At 36.8% G+C, this 18381-nt stretch overlaps 1 protein-coding gene across 1 annotated transcript in view; it reads right to left on the bottom strand.

Moving 5' to 3' along the window:
• Positions 1 to 892: 892 nt before the first annotated feature.
• Positions 893 to 18381, bottom strand: part of PIGK (phosphatidylinositol glycan anchor biosynthesis class K) — a 119141-nt gene continuing 101652 nt past the window's right edge. The window contains exon 11 of the mRNA XM_035018242.1: positions 893 to 1248. Within this exon, the coding sequence (XP_034874133.1) occupies positions 1132 to 1248 (117 nt within the window). The 3' untranslated portion in view covers positions 893 to 1131. The remainder of the gene's footprint in view (positions 1249 to 18381) is intronic.

Below are 18381 nucleotides of genomic sequence, written 5' to 3'. Positions count from 1 at the left end.
TAGGCAGATGGCTGATGAGCTAAAAGAAATCAGCGATGAAGTTCATGTGAATTCTTAAATCTTCTTGGAGAGCAAAAAGGTCTTTTCTGCCTTAAGTGATGCATCAGTCAAACAAAAAGGCAGGGTTCTACGTGTGACCTTTCCAGACAGTCATCCACTCTCATCCACTCTATGGGATTATCTCAGGAAAAGTACAGACCCAGCCAGTGACAAGGTTCACCTTAAACAGAATGAAATGTCTCTTTCAATATGGAAATTGAAGAGGAAGTAATCAATTCTTGAGGATCACAGAATGCTTAGAAATGTAAAATGATGGGGTCTGTTTCTCTTGAGCAGTCAATAATATGAAATTCTCAAAGGTCTTATATTTTCCAGGCAAACTGACAGCAAATAAGGTCCCAAAGACTATCAGTACCATAAGTTAAGGAACTCATTTTTTTATATTTACTTATAATTAAAGCTGCAGAATTCCATGAATGGCTGACAGTAAAATACTAACCCACTGAAGAATCAACCAAAGGAAGATTCTGAGAACAAGGTAAGTAGGTCCAACAACAGAAGAGTGTTAAATAACTTACTGTACATTCATAAAATGGATACTGTGCAACCATTCACAGTGTGTTCTAAAAAATGTCCAAGGAGAGGGAAAGGGTTGATAACATATTGTAAAATGAAAAGTTACAGAGTGAAATATTCTATACGATCTCTATTTAGGAAAAAAATATGTACATTGAAAAAAAAGACTAGGAGGACACACACAAAATTCCTGACAAGAAATCACCTCTGCTAGTGAGAATTTAAATGTCTTCACATTTTTTTCTTTTCCGAATGAAAAGGGGGTAAGATTAGGGGAAATTTTTATTTTCAAAAATAGCCATTAAATATACTCTGATCTTTGTCCAATCTTTTTAATAACATGCACAACAAAAAACAAGTATAGTTAGTGCCACTTAGCATTTGCATTAACAGTTATTTATCTTTAAGTTATAAAATCAATAGTTCATTCAAATTTAGTTTCCCTATACTTTTTGCCCAATTCACACAAGAACAATGTATTTTTTAAAATGTATAATGACATAAAATTTTATCCAAGGTTGCAGTCTTCCATGCCATCTTCTTCACACATCATGTCTAGAAAATGAACTTCATATGCTTGATTCCATAAGTTTTGAAGAAAACCATTATAATGAGTGCCCACAATCCCAGAATAAAACCCCCAGGAGGATGCCAATCTTTCAGCTTTGGTTTCTGCAAAACAAAGAGGACACGGTAAACTTAACAATAATGGGTCAAACAAATACTGATGGGAAACAGAAATTTCACAGGCTGTCTTTGAAGGGGAAGTAATTTAGCCAAATTAAGTGTATTAGGACAGCAACAACAACAAAAGCTTCTAACTGGGTAAATATTTCAATGTGGTTCTTACAGAGGTCAGTTTCAGACGCCATTTTGTTTCTTCAAAGAGGCTTCCTTGACTACCCAGCCAAACAGCTCTCTTCACCCAAGCTCTTCAGTAGCCTACTAGTCCTTCTCACTTTGAATTTATATATTCATTAGTTTGTTGGTTTTGTCTGTCTCTCCCACTAGACTATAACTCTACGAGGGTCACCTTGCTTGTACTCCCAGCACCCCCCTGTCACGGTGCCTGGCACACAGGAGACATACGTATATTATACTGATTAAGTCACTGGAAAAACAAATGCTATCCAATTCCATTTGTTCTGATATTCAACAAATACTTGTTTGGGGGCCCATACCTTTGGTCATGGTAAGCCCTTGAGACAGAATGTTCCTTACTCCATTCTGAACCCTATTTGAAATTCACCAACTAAAATGCCAACTCCTTCAGATTTTCCCACCTGCTATATTCTTTTCTTTGAATGTGTAGCTCCTTCTACTCTTACTTCTATCGAGTAACATAATTATCTTTATTGGTTATCTCCCTGCAAAATTCCAGGGGGAAATGTCTGGCTGTATTCATTTTATATCCCTTTGTCCATTCCCTACCCCTCAAAACCCAGCCAAGTGTCCTGTATATTTCTTTGTCCAGCAAGGAAAGGCAGATCAGTCTTCTCCCTTTAGTTGTCATTGCAACAGCTACGTTATGTCCCTGAAATTGGAGGTCTGTAACTATGATCTTTTTATGAGGTTTACTTCCTAAACTACTGGCCAAGATTGTAAGGATAGTTATGATATGAGAATCATATTTTTTTTAAGATTTATTTATTTGAGAGAGAGAGAACATGTGCGTGATGGGGGGGCGGGGCAGAGGGAAAGAGAGAAACCCAAACAGACTCCATGGCGCTATACGTGGAGCCCAAGACAGGGCTCGATCCCACAACCCAAGATCATGAACCGAGCTGAACCCAAGAGTCGGTCGCCTAACTGACTGCACCACCTAGAGGCCCCTAGAATCATATTTTAGAGTAGAACTGAGTAAAGAGAACTGTCATCTAAAATTTTCTTTAGTCACCATGTAAACTAGCCAAGGAAGGTTCATAAATCTCTTAGAGGTATCTGCACCTTATAGTTTGGTTTCCCATATATAGGACACCTAATGTTCTTTAGTCAATCCTAAGCTCATCACATTACAAGAAGAAAGGAGGCAGGCAGGGAGGAAGGGAGGGAGAGAAGGAAGGAAAGAAGGAAGGCAGGTAGGCAGGCAGGCAAGCTTAAATATAAAACACATCAAGTCAAATCAACCAGAATTCGTCAGTAAGGGCCATGCTAGTATAGTTGCTTAATGTAGACAACATTATAAACCCACTAAAAGAATTCAAAAGAACATTTTGATACAACAAAACTCTATTTTTCTTTTAATTTTATAAATGGAGAAGTTATCTATGGAAATGCCTGGTTTTCAACTAGGTGATCTTTCTGCAACTTCTTCCTTCTCTTCTGAAATTCTCCTCTCTTGGCTTCAGTGATACTCTCCCCAGGTTTTTCCCCTACTTCCCTAACCATTCTTTTTCAGTCTTCTTTGCCCCTGAAATGCTCGTGTTGTCTAGAGCTCTGCCCTCAGCCATTTATTCTCTCCCGTTATATAAATAATCTCTCTGGGTAACACCTGTACCCTGGTTTTGACCTCTGTCAGCAAGCTTATGATTCCCAAATTTATATCACTAACATGGAACTCTACGCTAAACCCTAGGTTTACGTACAATTAACAGACATCTCTACTTGGATATTCTAAAGGATCACAAACTTTACTATAGCCAAGAGCAAATTCATTCCTGAGTCCTCCACCCAATTCTGTTTTCTTCCCTGTTTTCCATCACTCCATCCATACGGGGGGCATCACCATGTTGCCAAAGTGATAAAACTGGAAGTCATTCTTAGCTCCCCTCTTAGCTCCTCTCAGACCTTCCCATTTCCATGAGTTCCTAATTCTTACAGGTTTTCTCGCTATCATGTCTGTCCTTTCTAAGTTTTCTATTGCCACTGCCACTACCTTGGTTCTAGCTCTTATCATTTCTTGTCAGGATCACTGAAATAGTGTCCTAACTAGCTTCTCTTCCTCCAAGATGCCCTCTCTTTTCCATCTATCAATCATATTGCTGCTAGACACATTTTCTTAAAATACAAATATATATTTATAAAATATGTATACATATTTGTATAATAATAAAAGCCTCATATGTACGCAATAGGTATTGTTTGTTTTAAGCACACATTACTTTTGTAATTTAAAAAAATTAAATAAATAATTTAAAAACGAGGGCTCAGTGTGGTGTGGTTCAAAGAGCATGGGATTTAGAAACAACTGCTTTGGGTTCAAAGTTTAGTTTTAACACTTAAAGCCCATGTTACCTGTGAAGCCACTTCACCACTCTGAATTTCTGAATCTGTAAAATGGGCATAGTAACACAGACCTCCTGGGAATGAATGAATGCACAATTACAACAATGATGTGTTTTCTGAGAATGCAGTCAGTCTATAACTACCTGTTCCCACCTAGAAAAGTGATGATTTGAAACTCAGAGTACTTTTTATTTTTATTTTTTTATTTTTTTTTTTTAGATTTTTTATTTATTTATCTGAGAGAGAGAATGGGAGACAGAGAGCATGAGAGGGGGAGGATCAGAGGGAGAAGCAGACTCCCTGCCGAGCAGGGAGCCCGATGCGGGACTCGATCCCGGGGCTCCAGGATCATGACCTGAGCCGAAGGCAGTTGCTTAACCAACTGAGCCACCCAGGCGCCCTTCAGAGTACTTTTTAGATAACTTTCTTTTGTGTTTGTTAGTTATGAGGAACAATGTTTGAAACAATCTGATTTTTGTATACATTTCAATTCAAAATTAACTGGTCAAACTAACAGAGAAATCAACCTTACTGTTTTCATATCACGCTGGAGTTTTAGTCAACCACATAATATAAACACAACTGACAATACTGTTTACAGTGGTTACGTGCTACCCTAACTCTTAAGTCTATTCTCACCCCCTCCCACTACTTCCAGAAAACTCCCCAAACACCAAAAATATTGTAATCCAATTCTTCCTCATGTTACTTTCTATTCAAAACTCTGCAATGGCTCTGATCATATGTGAAATGATGATGACAGAGGTTCTTTCCCTCTAGTCTCTTATAAGATGGTAAGTCCAGTGGCATTTCAGATGGAAGAGCTTTTGTGAAACACTATGAAAAATCTTAATTTAATTCCAGTAGAAAATCTAGATTAATATAAAGCATAGTTATATTAAGGACAGGGAAGGTAGATATCACAAGCATGTGACAATGAAAAACAAGTGAGTGAATTAAACGTGATTTACTACTGCTTGTTTTTTGTCATGTTTATTTTCTATTATTCAAACAATTTGTAATCCATGCCAAAGGGTTGAAAAAGCTAAACCAAAAATTCTTTTTCCATAAATGGGGAAAAGGTTGTCATTATTAGTTATTAGAGGAAGCACACCTTTATACAATAGTTTGCAGATGTACCCTGAAAATTCAGTTTAAGAGTACTGACCTAATTGGGGCAACAAGATTCACATTTTCCCCAATAACTAGGAGTCTCGGATTTAGATGGTATTTGAAAACACACACACACCACACAGGTTCATGCTTTAAAAAATTTAAATAAATATTATCAAAATCTGGCATTAAACTCTTACCTATAGAAGGACAGGCTATAATATACAATACAGACGATTATTCCATAAACCAATTTAATGAATTTCAGTGCTAAAAGAGTTCAGGTGATGTGAACTTTCAAGAGTTTAAAAATACTGTAACTTTCAGATAGTATTTAAACCAACTCATGCTTTAAAAAAAAAAAAGGTGAACATCATTTAAGCTCTGTGATTCATTAGAGATTACTGAAATAATAATCAAGTAGTTAATAGCAATCTTAGTTCTGCAGCTGTAGAAACTCCAGTTACTTTCCAATGAGATGGATTCCCTGAGGTCAGAGTTGTACCATTAGATCTTAAACTTAGCCAGAAATAGTTGCCAGGAAGAAGACAACGAAAGCTTCTTTGGAAGTCACTATCATTTCTCCCAAGACTGGTCCTGGCAGCTATTTTGATCTATTATTCCAAAGACTGGCTCAGAGAATTCTGGAGGCATTGCTTCCTGGCTCCTTCAATAAGATGTGTCCCATATTTAGACCACTGATGCCCAGGAGAGGACCAGAGAGAAGAGCAAAGTGCTAGAGCTTTGAATGTAATAATGGAGGACTAAGAAATGTATGTAATCACTCCAAAATTATAATGGAATTTTGTATTTATTTACAATATAACATTGTACAGACTAACAAAGAGCAGCAAATCTCAGCTTTCAAAATGGCTATTTGCAGTTGCTATATTTTTTATTGTATTACATATTTTTGATTAAAAGAAAATGGCAAATGAATTATTAATTAAATACAACTTGGACTCTTAGCTTAGCATGGCATCTACGTAGAATCTTCCAGTGCAGCCTTTCCCATCTTCTGAGGAAAATACATATGAAGACACAGAAAGACAAGAGCACATCCTACTAGAATGAATTTAACCTCTGATGAGAAACCTCAGATAATTTCACTATCTGAAAGTCCTAGAAACCAGGTCTACAAACAAATTAATAGTGGCCTGCTTTTCTGAAAAAGGATTGCTTTGCACTGGGAAACACAATAATTCTGTCAACTGAGAAAGGGACTTCTGCTCTCTCCTTTTTCCTGCCTGCTATTCAAGAGATTGTGTTTCAGAGTAGAAGGGTGGCTTGACGAGGCAGCCAAAAGTAGTGTAACTCATTCCTATCCCCGCAATGGCAAATCTCTTTACCATCTGAATACAGTTCCCAGTAAAGAACAAGTCAGAAGGTAGAGGGGCACTGACAATGGTTCACTGCATCTAAGAAGTTTCAATATCCACATGAAAACCTCTGAAGAGAAGGGAAAATATAGGAAAAATCCTTGTAGTAGCGCATGTTAAGAAACAGGTTTTTCCAGGGGCGCCTGGGTGGCTCAGTCGTTGAGCGTCTGCCTTCGACTCAGGTCACGATCCCAGGGACCTGGGATCGAGCCCCACATCGGGCTCCCTGCTCGGCGGGAAGCCTGCTTCTCCCTCTCCCACTCCCCCTGCTTGTGTTTGTGCTCTGGCTATCTCTCTGTCAAATAAATAAATACATAAATAATCTTTAAAAAAAAAAAAAGAAAAGAAACAGGTTTTTCCATACACTTCACCATTTTAAAGTGCCCCCAAACCAGACATACATAGGTAGCGTGGTAGCAGAGGATCCTCGGATCCTTGTTTAGTTTAGCAAAACCACATTTGATGACTGCCTGCCAATCACAGGAAATGTATAACAAATTATTTTTCAGATGCAGGTCTGAGAAGGCATTCAAACTGAAGTAGATAGGGAGAAGCATTCACATACTCTGTTGGCACATACCAACAGCATTCTAAGAAAAAGGAAAAACATGGAGAGGTCTATGAGTAAAAATACTCCCACACACAATAAAGAAATATCCTGAAGATGCAGAGAACATATCTCAGAATAAGATGCAATCAGGAACCAAAAGATCATTTTAGAAAAATTTTGTTTGGCATTGACTTGAATAAAGATGCACAAGAAATTGAAAATAAAAGAATGGTACAAAGAGAAAAATTATACAAGATACAAGGGCAACAGGCTGAGATAAAAAGGGAGCAAAATTAAAATCCACGTTGACAAGGAAGAGTGCCCTAAGCACATCTTTGAGTCCTTCATTCACCTAACTGTGGCAGATTGGTGGCAAAAAATGGCCCAATTCTCCATACTTCCCTTGTATCCATGCCCTTTGCAATATGTGCTGTTATAGCAACTCTCACCAAGAAATGGAATTTACATCCTTGTGACATCTTTTGGTCGACAAAATGCAACACAAGCAACAGTGTCCTAATTCCAAGGCTTTGCTTGCTTCTGCTCTCTCAGACTCTGCTACCACCATGAGAAAAAAATCTAGGCAAGGCTTCTGGAGGCAAAGACATCATGTGGAGAAGAACTCAGGTTCCCCAGACAAGAACCAGCCAACTCCCAGAAGCAGACCGGCCTAACCAACCCAGGACTGCCCATAGACTCATGAGGGAACTCAGCCGAGAACAGAACTGCCCAGTTAAACTTGGCCTAAACTGTCAACTTGCAGAATTATGAGCTAAGAAAATGGTTGATACTGTAAGCCACTAAGTTTTAGAGTGGTTTATTATGCATCAAAAGCTATGGAATACAACCACTGATGTAATTAATGTGGAAGGAAATACCCTGATCCTTTATTATCATAAGAAAATAAAGTTCCCATCTACATACTTGTGGCTTCAGATTTCTGCAGGAATGGTACAAATAAGAACAGCATAAAGGGCAACTAATCAACCTCTTGTCCACCATGAACTCTGCTGAGGTGGGGGGGGATGGTCTGACAAGATAATCTCCTCTGACCCTCCTCGAATAAGAAATCCAGCCCCATTAACTCATCTAACTTTCACAAAGCATCTGTCACACCTGAACAGTTATCTAGAGCCAGACTCTGATGAAGCCATCCAGGAAAAATACCTGCTATACGTCTTCTAGAGGTAAATTTCATGAATATTCTTTGCATAACCTCCCCAGTAAAGGAGCTATATTGATGCTCTTCCAGTTCTCTCTTATGGGCTTCCTGGAAACAGACTGATTCCAATTGCCACCATGCCAGGAATTGCTCTCCCGGAAATGAAATAGGGGAACCCAGAGACTAATTCACCTAGCTTCCTCTAGCCTTCCTCCTCTCAATTGCAATCTAGACCAGAAGTCTAGCTCCTTTCCTTTTAAAGTTAGTAATTAGTGTTACCCAGATGTTGCCCCCTGCTGGGGAAATGAACATCTCCTAGGATTCTGATGCACCCTACTCATGGTAAATTTGCAAAGCAATTATCTAATCTAGGATAATTGAAGATGCTTTACTTTTTACTGTAATTTGTTAAATATAAAATTGACCATAGTTTTTCCTTAACTATGATTTTAGTTTTCCCATGACAAGAATATCCACTGTTAACATTATTACTTAATAGTGCTCTGGAATTTCTAACCAATCTAGACATAAGTTCCAGTAAGGAGAAGTAAATTTTCATCTGCAAATATTATGATTAGATATCAACAAACTCTACAAGATAAATTCATAATTATGAAAAATAAAGAGCTCAGATTTTTTTTTTTTAGATTTTTTATTTATTCATTTGAGACACAGAGATACAGAGAGAGAGAGAGAGAGAGCATGAGCAGGGAGAGAGACAGAGGGAGAGGGAGAAGCAGGCTCCTCGCTGAGCCTGGAGCCTGATGTGGGGCTCGATCCCAGGACCCCAGGATCATGACCTGAGCCAAAGGCAGACACCCAACCATCTGAGCCACCCAGGCGCCCCAAGAGCTCAGATTTGAGATAAATATAAAAAAAACTTTGAATATGTTACCAAAAACGAGTCAAAAAACAGAACAGAAAAAAAAAAAAATTCCATTCACAACAGCAATAAAAAACATAAAATAACAGAAATAGCCATAACATGAGATGTAAGGTAAACAATCCAAATTACCCTATAAAAATGAGTAAACAGACCAGAATATAAAAAAGGATATGATAAAGCTAATCTAAAATGTTGTTCTCATGCAAAATAGAAAGATCAATGCAACAGAATAGAAAGCAGGCAATCAAGCCCAGTAGCCAAGAATTTAGTACATGATAAAAGAGCTATCACAAAAAAGTGGGCAAGTAAATATTCTTACTGGTACTCTGGATTAACATTTGGAAAAAACAGTTTTGTTGCTAGCCCAACATTATAAACCAAAATACACTTTACATGGTTTAGAATTAGATGTAAAAATATTAGATGTAGAAACGTTTTTTTAAAATTTTCTTTGTAAAGTGGCACCTAGGGACACATTCTAATGGTAGCTATGTTAAAAAAGTACCAGTGGAGAGGGATGCCTGGGTGGCTCAGTCAGTTAAGCGTCTGCCTTCAGCTCACGTCATGATCCTGGGGCCCTGGGATCGAGTCCCACATCAGGCTCCTTACTCAGCAGGGAGCCTCCTTCTCCCTCTGTCTGCAGCTCCCCCTGCTTGCTCTCTCTCTCTCATTCTCTGACAAAGAAATAAATAAAATCTTTAAAAAAAAAAAAAAAGTACCAGTGGAGAGCAGTGGCAGAAGAAACTCATTGTGGGGAGCAGAACGCACGAGGCCAAGGGCCTACGAGCTGACTCAGAAAGGACCTCTTGGGAGAGCTGGCCCTTGAACAACGTGTCATATTTGGGTTGGTGAAGAGCAGAGCAAAGTCAGGTGATGAGAAAAGCCAGGCATTGTTGAAAGGCAGAAGGAAGGTGATGGACGATCCACAATGGTGGAGATTTACATCTGCTAGTTTGCTGCTGACCAGCCAGAACTGTAGCAACTGGGAAACACTGCTGAAAGAATGGATGCCCTTTGGGTGTAGCAAGCATCAAGGGCTACAAAGATTCATTCTGTAAATGCCCAGTTGTGAGCTGGGATTTGAGACAAGAAGCTTCTACTAGCTTGAGTCAGTGCCCACCCACAGGTGAATGGAGTAAAAAGAGATAAAATGTAGGAGAATTTGCACACTAAAGGGATTTATAAATCTAAAAGCAATAAATGAAAATAAAACCAAAAGGTGAAGAGATTTTTTTTTTTAAAGATTTTATTTATTTATTTGACAGAGAGAGACACAGCAAGAGAGGGAACACAAGCAGGGAGAGTGGGAGAGGGAGAAGCAGGCTTCCCAAGGAGCAGGGAGCCCAATGCGGGGCTCGATCCCAGGACCTTGGGATCATGACCTGAGCCAAAGGCAAACGCTTAACGACTGAGCCACCCAGGCGCCCCAAGGTGAAGAGATTTTTAAAAGAACTTTTTGAAAGCTCTGTGTTTTGCAAAGTGTACAAACCAAAAGGTGAATAAATGGGAAAATATGATAGAAAGGGGGATAAGTTTAGTACATGAAGATCTCCCCAAAATCAATAGACACAAGATTTATTAATAAATGGAATAAGGAAATGAAAATTTTCACAAAATAATTACAAATGGCTAATTAACATTGAAAAAATTCAATCTTCTTGATCATAAAAACAAATTAAAAATAATATTTAACTATTTCTTCATCTTTTAAAAATTACACTAGTAAATGTTAATGAGGATGGTCAACTTTTCAGAAAAATAATCTATTAACATGTTTAGAGGTCTTTAAAATGTTTGTATTTTTTCATTCAGAGGAACTGTTACACTCTGAGCTACATTAAGAAACTCAGAAATGGGGCGCCTGGGTGACTCAGTTGGTTAAGCGACTGCCTTCGGCTCAGGTCATGATCCTGGAGTCCCGGGATCGAGTCCCACGTCAGGCTCCCTGCTCAGCAGGGGGTCTGCCTCTCTCTCTGACCCTCCCCCCCTCATGCTCTCTATCTCATTCTTTCTCTCAAATAAATAAATAAAATCTTTAAAAAAAAAAAAAAACTCAGAAATGCTGACAAAGGTTTTGCACAAAGATTTTCTTCTCAGTGTTATTTACATAATAAAAAAAAAGAAAACAATCCATATAAACAATAATACAGGAAATATGGTACATCTACATAAATAGTAATCAAAATGTTTTCAAATAATTTTAATGATTTGGAAACACACTTACGCTGTAATAATAAGAAAGTAAAAGCAAGATTCAAATTAAGTATGAAATATGATCTTCTATAACAATATTCAAAGAAAAGGAATATATTAAGGTCTTAATAGTGTTTCTCTGGATGAAATAGAATTAGGTAGTTTTAATCTCTTCTCTAAACTTCTATATACTTTTGAAAATACGTTTCTACAATGGATATGTATTTCTTTATTTTTTGTGTGTGTAGGGGGAAGGGAATATATAGGAAAAACTTCTATTGAAAGAATCCACTTAGAAGAATCTTCATATACTCATCTTTTCCAAATTAGGAGATACACTGCAATAATACTGTTTAGTACTTGGTATTCTAAGTTTAAGAAAATGTAACATGAATAGCATGACAGCAACATAATATAATAAAGTGCTTTTTCAGTATGTATTTAATGATACTGCTGGAGTATAACAAGATTGCTATTTTTAAAACAACTATAGGTAATATTTTAGACATTCTACAATAATTTTCCTTGCAATCAAATGACAGATTGGTATAATTATTGCATTTGGTAGTACAGCTGCATTTAAGGTAAGTTCATATTAAAGTATAGCTTATAATTTCATTTGTGTCCATATTAGAACTTCTCATAAAATGACTGATTTTATGTAGTTAAAGTACTCTACTGACTGCTATTAAATACACTATTTTTTAAAAAACTTTCACAATAACAGCTATAATACAAAGGTGAAAAGCACACATAAAACACCGCACTGTGTCATGAGCAAACACTTAAGAGCTTAAGGGCTACCTATTATTGAAATGCCTAATGTTTCAAATTAAAAAGATAGGTAGCTAAGCAACACTGCACTGCCAATTGTGCAGAATATTCAGCCTCCCCTTTCATGTTGCTAGGAGAACATTACCATAGAACTGCAAAATAGTTAATGGAGCATAGATCTAAGCACTAAAATTATGTCCAAAGAAGAAACTGAGGATTTTCAAAATTGTACGTGTTTACTGTAAAGCAAATGAAAAATTTTCAAAGTTTCGATGAAATTCTTTTCTTAAAAAAGAATGATCACATCAGTTCAGTTAAACTATATTTTAAGTAAAGGAAAAAAAATACAATATACTGAAGCTACTAGTCTAATAACTTTAGAAAACAGCTGTTTGTTTTCAACTGTTTGATCTGTGCTGGTTTATTAGTATTTCCAGTCTCTCTGTATCTTCTCTATAAAATATAATTTGTAGTCTCCAAATTATATTAATAGTGTAAATCAAACTGTGGTCAGCAGAATTCTAAGTCAGCCCCCAGATTCCCTCTCCCTAGTGTACATTCCCCATCTAATCCCTTCTCCTTGAGTGTGGACGGAACTTGTAAATTAGATGGGCTATCTCTCTTATGATTAGGTTACATTAGGTAGCAAAGATGAAGGGATTCTGAAGATATAATTAGGGTCCCTAGTCAGCTGACGTTCAGTTAATCAAAAACAAGATTATCCTGGGAGGAGGGGATGACCTAATAAGGTGAGCCCTTTAAAAGAGAGTCTATATATCAGAGATAGAAGTCAAAGAGATCAATACATTAGAAACCGCCGAGATGCTCTCCTGCTGCTCATGAAGAATCAAACAGCCATGTTGTGGTGTGCAGGACAGGCAGGGAAAGCAAACAGCCTCTGGGAGCCCAGGAACTCAGTCAGCCCTACAACCACGGGAAACTGAATTCTGCCAATAACTAGTAAACTTGGAAGAGGACCCTGAGCCTCAGATGACACTGTCATACTGGTTGACACCTTAATCAAAGAATTGTTAGACCGTGAGCACAGGACTAAGTTCAGCTCTGCCCAGACTCATAAAGCATGGAAACTGAGATAATAAATGCTTTTAAATCACTAAATTTATTTGTTACTCAGCAACAGAAAACTAACAACCAAGACTTGAAATGAAACTATTCATTATGCCTGGTAACTCTTCCTTGGGTGAATAACTGACTAATATATTAACTTTATATGTTCAAAAAATAGAAGTGAAGAAAATGAAATATTCTAGTCTAATTCCTCCTACTCTTCCATATCTATTCATTCTGTTAAGACCCTGCTCCAATGTCACCTCCAACTGAAGCCTGTTCTCATACCCCAGTAAAGAATTAATTTCTTTTTCTCTAGGCACCAAAGGTAATTGGCTCCTATCGTACACTATAGTCAGCTTGTGTGTGTGATTCTACCACATTGTGATTTGTTGGTGGTGTCTTATCCATTTCTGAACCTTATCAAGGTCTCATAGGCTTTGAATACAATAGAGCAATCAATTTGTCTTAGTTACATATTATTTTCTCCTTGAAAATAAGAAATACAAATATTCAAATATTAAGTACTAATCTACTAGTTTATACTCTTGGTTTTATGACTTAAGGAAAAAATAAAGAATTGCATTAATCAAATAACAATATAATCTATTTTAAGAATCCCTAGTGAGAAATTAAAAACATTATTTAATAAATGTGAAAACAATTTGAAGTTTGAAATAAATGAATCTGTTTTTTAGTTCTTAGTTCTTAAAAAAGAATCCACTGTTCCCATAAATAAAAATAAAAGTACATTTATCAACAGTTATTTATCTGTGTCTGTTAAGAGGTAATCAGAGCTCTGCTTCTGCAGATGTAAGGTTAAATGCTACAGAAACTATCGGCCCATTCCAAACAACTAGAAAATCATACAGAAGGTAAGGAACAATGGTTTTCAGATATTGGACAATTTGCAGCAGTTTTCTGACCCCTGGAAGAATGGAAATAAGTGAGTCTCTCGAGTGCCCAAGCTTATTGCCTGAAGAAAGCTTCCAAGCTGCAGCATGAGGAAGGGGACCCAAACAGAACCTGGCAGTCTTGCTGAGTCAAGGAGACACAGATTAGAATTCAGGGAGGTTTGGGCAGCTAGAGTTTGCAGGGCAGACCACTGGAGAGGAGGGGGCAGCACAGAGACAGGCCTCCAGATATTTGCAGAGGGTCTTCTGGAGTCTTCTGCACAGTGTCATCTCTGCATGCAAAACAAGCTGGCAGAGGAAAACAACACAAAACACCAGAAGCAACAGGCCAAACACTCTCCTAAGATTCATAATATGCAGAGCACCAGGTCACAGCTCATACTGAGTCTAATGCAGAGTAAAGCAGAATAAATCAGAAATAGTGGAGCTATCTCCCCATCCCCCTTCCAAAGAAGGATCTGCTCTGGATCTGCCTCAAACAACTTAAAAGCAACCCTTAAAGGGCTCAAACTGATCCTACAACAATATCTAACACTGCTACATGAATAAAACAAAAATCCAAAATCCAACAACAAAACTTAAAATACCTAGCATCCAATTAAAAAAAAAAAAGCCATGGAAAGGAGAAAAATATGACCCATAGCTGGGAGAAAAATCAATCAATTGAAAAAGACATAAATGAGATGATGGATTTAGTAGCAGGGCTTTTAAGATAGCTATTATAAACTGGATATAAAGAAAAACATGAACATATGAAGGGAGAAAGAGAATACATCAATAAGGCCCACATAGGATCTTCAGAGATGAAAAATATGATACACGAAATGAAAAAATGTACTGAATGGAATTAACAGATTAGACACTATAGAAGAATTAGCAGAGAACTATTAAGATAGCAACAGAAATTATTCAAATAAAGCACAGAAAGAAAAAGAGCAGGAAACAGAATAAACAGAGAGTGCGCTGTGGCACCATATCAAGCAGGATCACATCTGTGCAACTGGAGTCCCAAGTGGGGAGGGAGAAAAATACCTAAAACAAATAATGACTGAAATGTTTCCAAATTTCACAAAAACTATAAACCACCAAACCCACAAAGCTCAAAATCAAGCATAATAAACATGGACCACGCAAAAGGACTATCATCATCAAAATGCCAAAAAACAATGATAAAGAGAACATCTTAAAAGCAATCAGACAAAAAGAGATTTGTTCTTAGAGAGCAGGGTTCAGCAAACCACAGCACATGGGCCAGTCACGTGATTTATATAAGTAAAGTTTTACTGGAATACAACCACACTCATTCACTTTCATATTATCTATTGCTGCTTTTATACTAAACCAAAGTTGAGTAGTTGCAACAAAGGCCAGATGACCTATAAGCCTAAAATATGACGTGACCTACAAGCCCAACACATTTACTATCTGGCCCTTTAAGAAAAAGGTACAGAGGAACAAAGTATGACTGAAGGATGCCAGAAGACATCTTAAAGCACTAAAAGAAAAGAGCAGTTAACCTAGAATTCTAGGGAAAATGTACCAAGTGAAAAAAATCTTTCAAGGATGAAGGTGAAATAAAGCATTTTTCAGTAAAATGAAAGCTTTGAGAATTCAACAGACCTATACTATATGGTAGTATATACCAAATACTTATACTCTATACGGTATATCTATCATAGGTTTAGACTAGGAGGAATGTTAAGAGAAAGCTCTTCAAGCAGAAGGAAAATTATATCAGACAAAAACGCACTCTTACACAAGTGAATGAGGAGAGAGAACTGACAAAGAGGTGGATAAATATAAAAATACTTTTCCTCATTTTCATGTTTCTTTAAAAGGTAATTGACTAAAGCAATAATGATAATAATGTATTACAAGGATCATCATATATGTAGAATCAAAACAAACAACAGCAGCAGCATGAAGGATAGAAGAGAGGGATTAAGAATATATCATTATAAAGTTCTTATGTTATACATGCAATAGTATAATATTTAAAGAAACTGTAATAAAGATGTATATATTATACATCCTAGAGCAACAACGGCAACAAAGTAGATTCACTAACAAACCAAAAGTGGAAATAAAATGGGATCATACAAAATAGTCCAAAAGAAGGCAGAAAATGCAGGGAAAAGGAACTAAAAACTAATGGCCCAAACAGAAAACAAATAGCAATATGGTAGATCTAAATCGAACCAGATTTAAATGCAATTTAAATACTGATAATTACATTAAGTGGAAGGATCTTAACACTCCAATTAAAAGGAAAAGATTGCAGGGCGCCTGGGTGGCTCAGTCGTTAAGCATCTGCCTTCGGCTCAGGTCATGATCCCAGGGTCCTGGGATCAAGTCCCACATTGGGCTCCCTGCTCTGCAGGAAGCCTGCTTCTCCCTCTCCCACTCCCCCTGCTTGTGTTCCTGCTCTCGCTATCTCTCTCAAATAAATAAAATCTTTTAATAAATAAATAAATAAATAAATAAATAAATAAATAAATAAATAAATAAAAGGAAAAGATTGCAGGTTGACTAAAAATATAAAAATGATATTCTACCTGTAAGAAACTAAATTTAAGACACAGATAGATTAAAAGTAAACAAATGGAAAAAGACATACCATGGAAAAGAAAGCTGAGCAGGCTGTTTAATGTTAGAGCAGACTTTAGAACAACAGATATTATAGGGATAAAAAGGACCTTCTTATACTGATAAGTTGATTCATCAAAAAGACACATGAATTCTAAATGTGTATGTTCTTCAACAGAACTTCAAATACACAAAGCAAAAACTGACAGGAAAGGAAAAATGATAATTGTACATTTCAGCACAATCTCAGAATTAACAAGTATTGATTGATTGATTGATTGGCAGAGGGAGAGGGACAGAGATTCTTACGCAGGCTCCATGCCCAGTGTGGAGCCTGACATGGGGCTCCATCTCATGACTCTAAGATCATGCATGAACTGAGCTGAAATCAAGAGTCGGACGCTGAACTGACTGAGCCACCCAGGTGCCCCAGAATTAATAAGTTTAAAAAATCAGTAAGAATATAGAAAACTTGAATGTTATCAACCAATCTGATACAGTTGATATTATTTCACTCCACCCAATAACAATAGAATACAATCTTTACAAGTACACATGGAACATTCACCATGACAGACCAAATTGTGATCTGTAACAGAAGTCTCAATAAATTTTAAAGGATAAAATCATACAAAAGTATTCTACATGGTGGAATTAAACTAGAAATCATTAATAGAAAAGATATTTGGAAAATCCCCCAAATACTGGGAAGTTAAATACATTTCTAAATAACCCAAAAAGAAATCACAAGGGAAGTCAGAAATTATTCTGAACTGAATGAAAATGAAAATACATTTCAAAATGTGTGGGAGGCACATAAAACATGCTTACAGAGATACGTATAGTTTTAAATGTTTGTATTAACAAAGAAGAAATTTCTAAACTCAGTAATCTACGATTCTACCCAAAGAAACTAGAAAAAGAAGAGCAAATGAAACCATGATAAGCAGAAAAAAGAAAAAAAGTGGAGTTCAATAAAAGTGAAACAAAAAAATACAAAAAAATATCAATAACCAAAAAAGTGCTTCTTTGAAAGTTCAGTAAAATGGATAAAACTTCTGGCAAAACTGATTAAAAGAAAAAAAGAGAAGAATCAAAGAGGGGATATGATTACAGATTATGCAGACATTAAAAAGATAGACGATACAAAAATAACTTCATGGCAATAAATTTGACAGTGGGTGCCTTGAAAGATACATCAGCTTATCTAGTTTTAAGCCAGAGAGTAAAAAAGACATGTATACCTGTAAAGTCTACACAGATTTCCATATTCCTAATGGATTTGGAAAGGAGAAGAGCCTCAGTCTAAAACGAGGAAAGGGATTTTCAGTCAGAGTGTAAAACAAAAGGGATCTGTACCACTAAGAACCCAAGAGAGTCAAGTAGAAATTGCAGGTAATAAAACCTAACACTTTTTAAATGTTTATCATATGTCATGCATTATTTTAAGAATTTTAAAAGCATAGCTTTAAGATAGATAATATCATTACCCTGTTTTACAGATAAAGAAAAGTTTTCAGAGCAGGGTTCTTTCTTCCTTTCTCTGCAAAGGGCCAGATAGTAAATATTTTAGGTTTTTCCAGCCATATAATCTGTTGCAAAGTACTCAACTCTGCCTCATCAACTCTGCCTCATAGTACAAATTAGCTGTAGACAATAGTGAGCAAAAAGATTTAGGTATGTTCCAATAAAACATTATTTATAAAAACAGGTGGCAGGCTAGATTTTATCTGTGGGCCATGGTTTGCCAACCATGCTCTAGAGAATGGTTGTTAATGGTTCAGAACATACCAACCCCAAATGAGCCACTTTGGCATAGTGATTATTTTGAACTGAAGGCACTTGAGAAACAGCAGATGCAGGAAGGGCCCTCTGATCTTCACCTTTCTACCTGAAAGCCAATCAAAAAATTTCCCATGGAAAGGTGCTTTCTCTGTTCCAGGAAGACAACCTTC

Source organism: Mirounga leonina, unplaced genomic scaffold, assembly GCF_011800145.1.
Source record: "Mirounga leonina isolate KUSES-001 unplaced genomic scaffold, KU_Mleo_1.0 Mir_173, whole genome shotgun sequence".
In the NCBI taxonomy this organism is placed as follows: domain Eukaryota; kingdom Metazoa; phylum Chordata; class Mammalia; order Carnivora; family Phocidae; genus Mirounga; species Mirounga leonina.
Note: the sequence above shows the minus strand (reverse complement) of the source record. Positions and strands in the feature narration are given on the sequence as shown.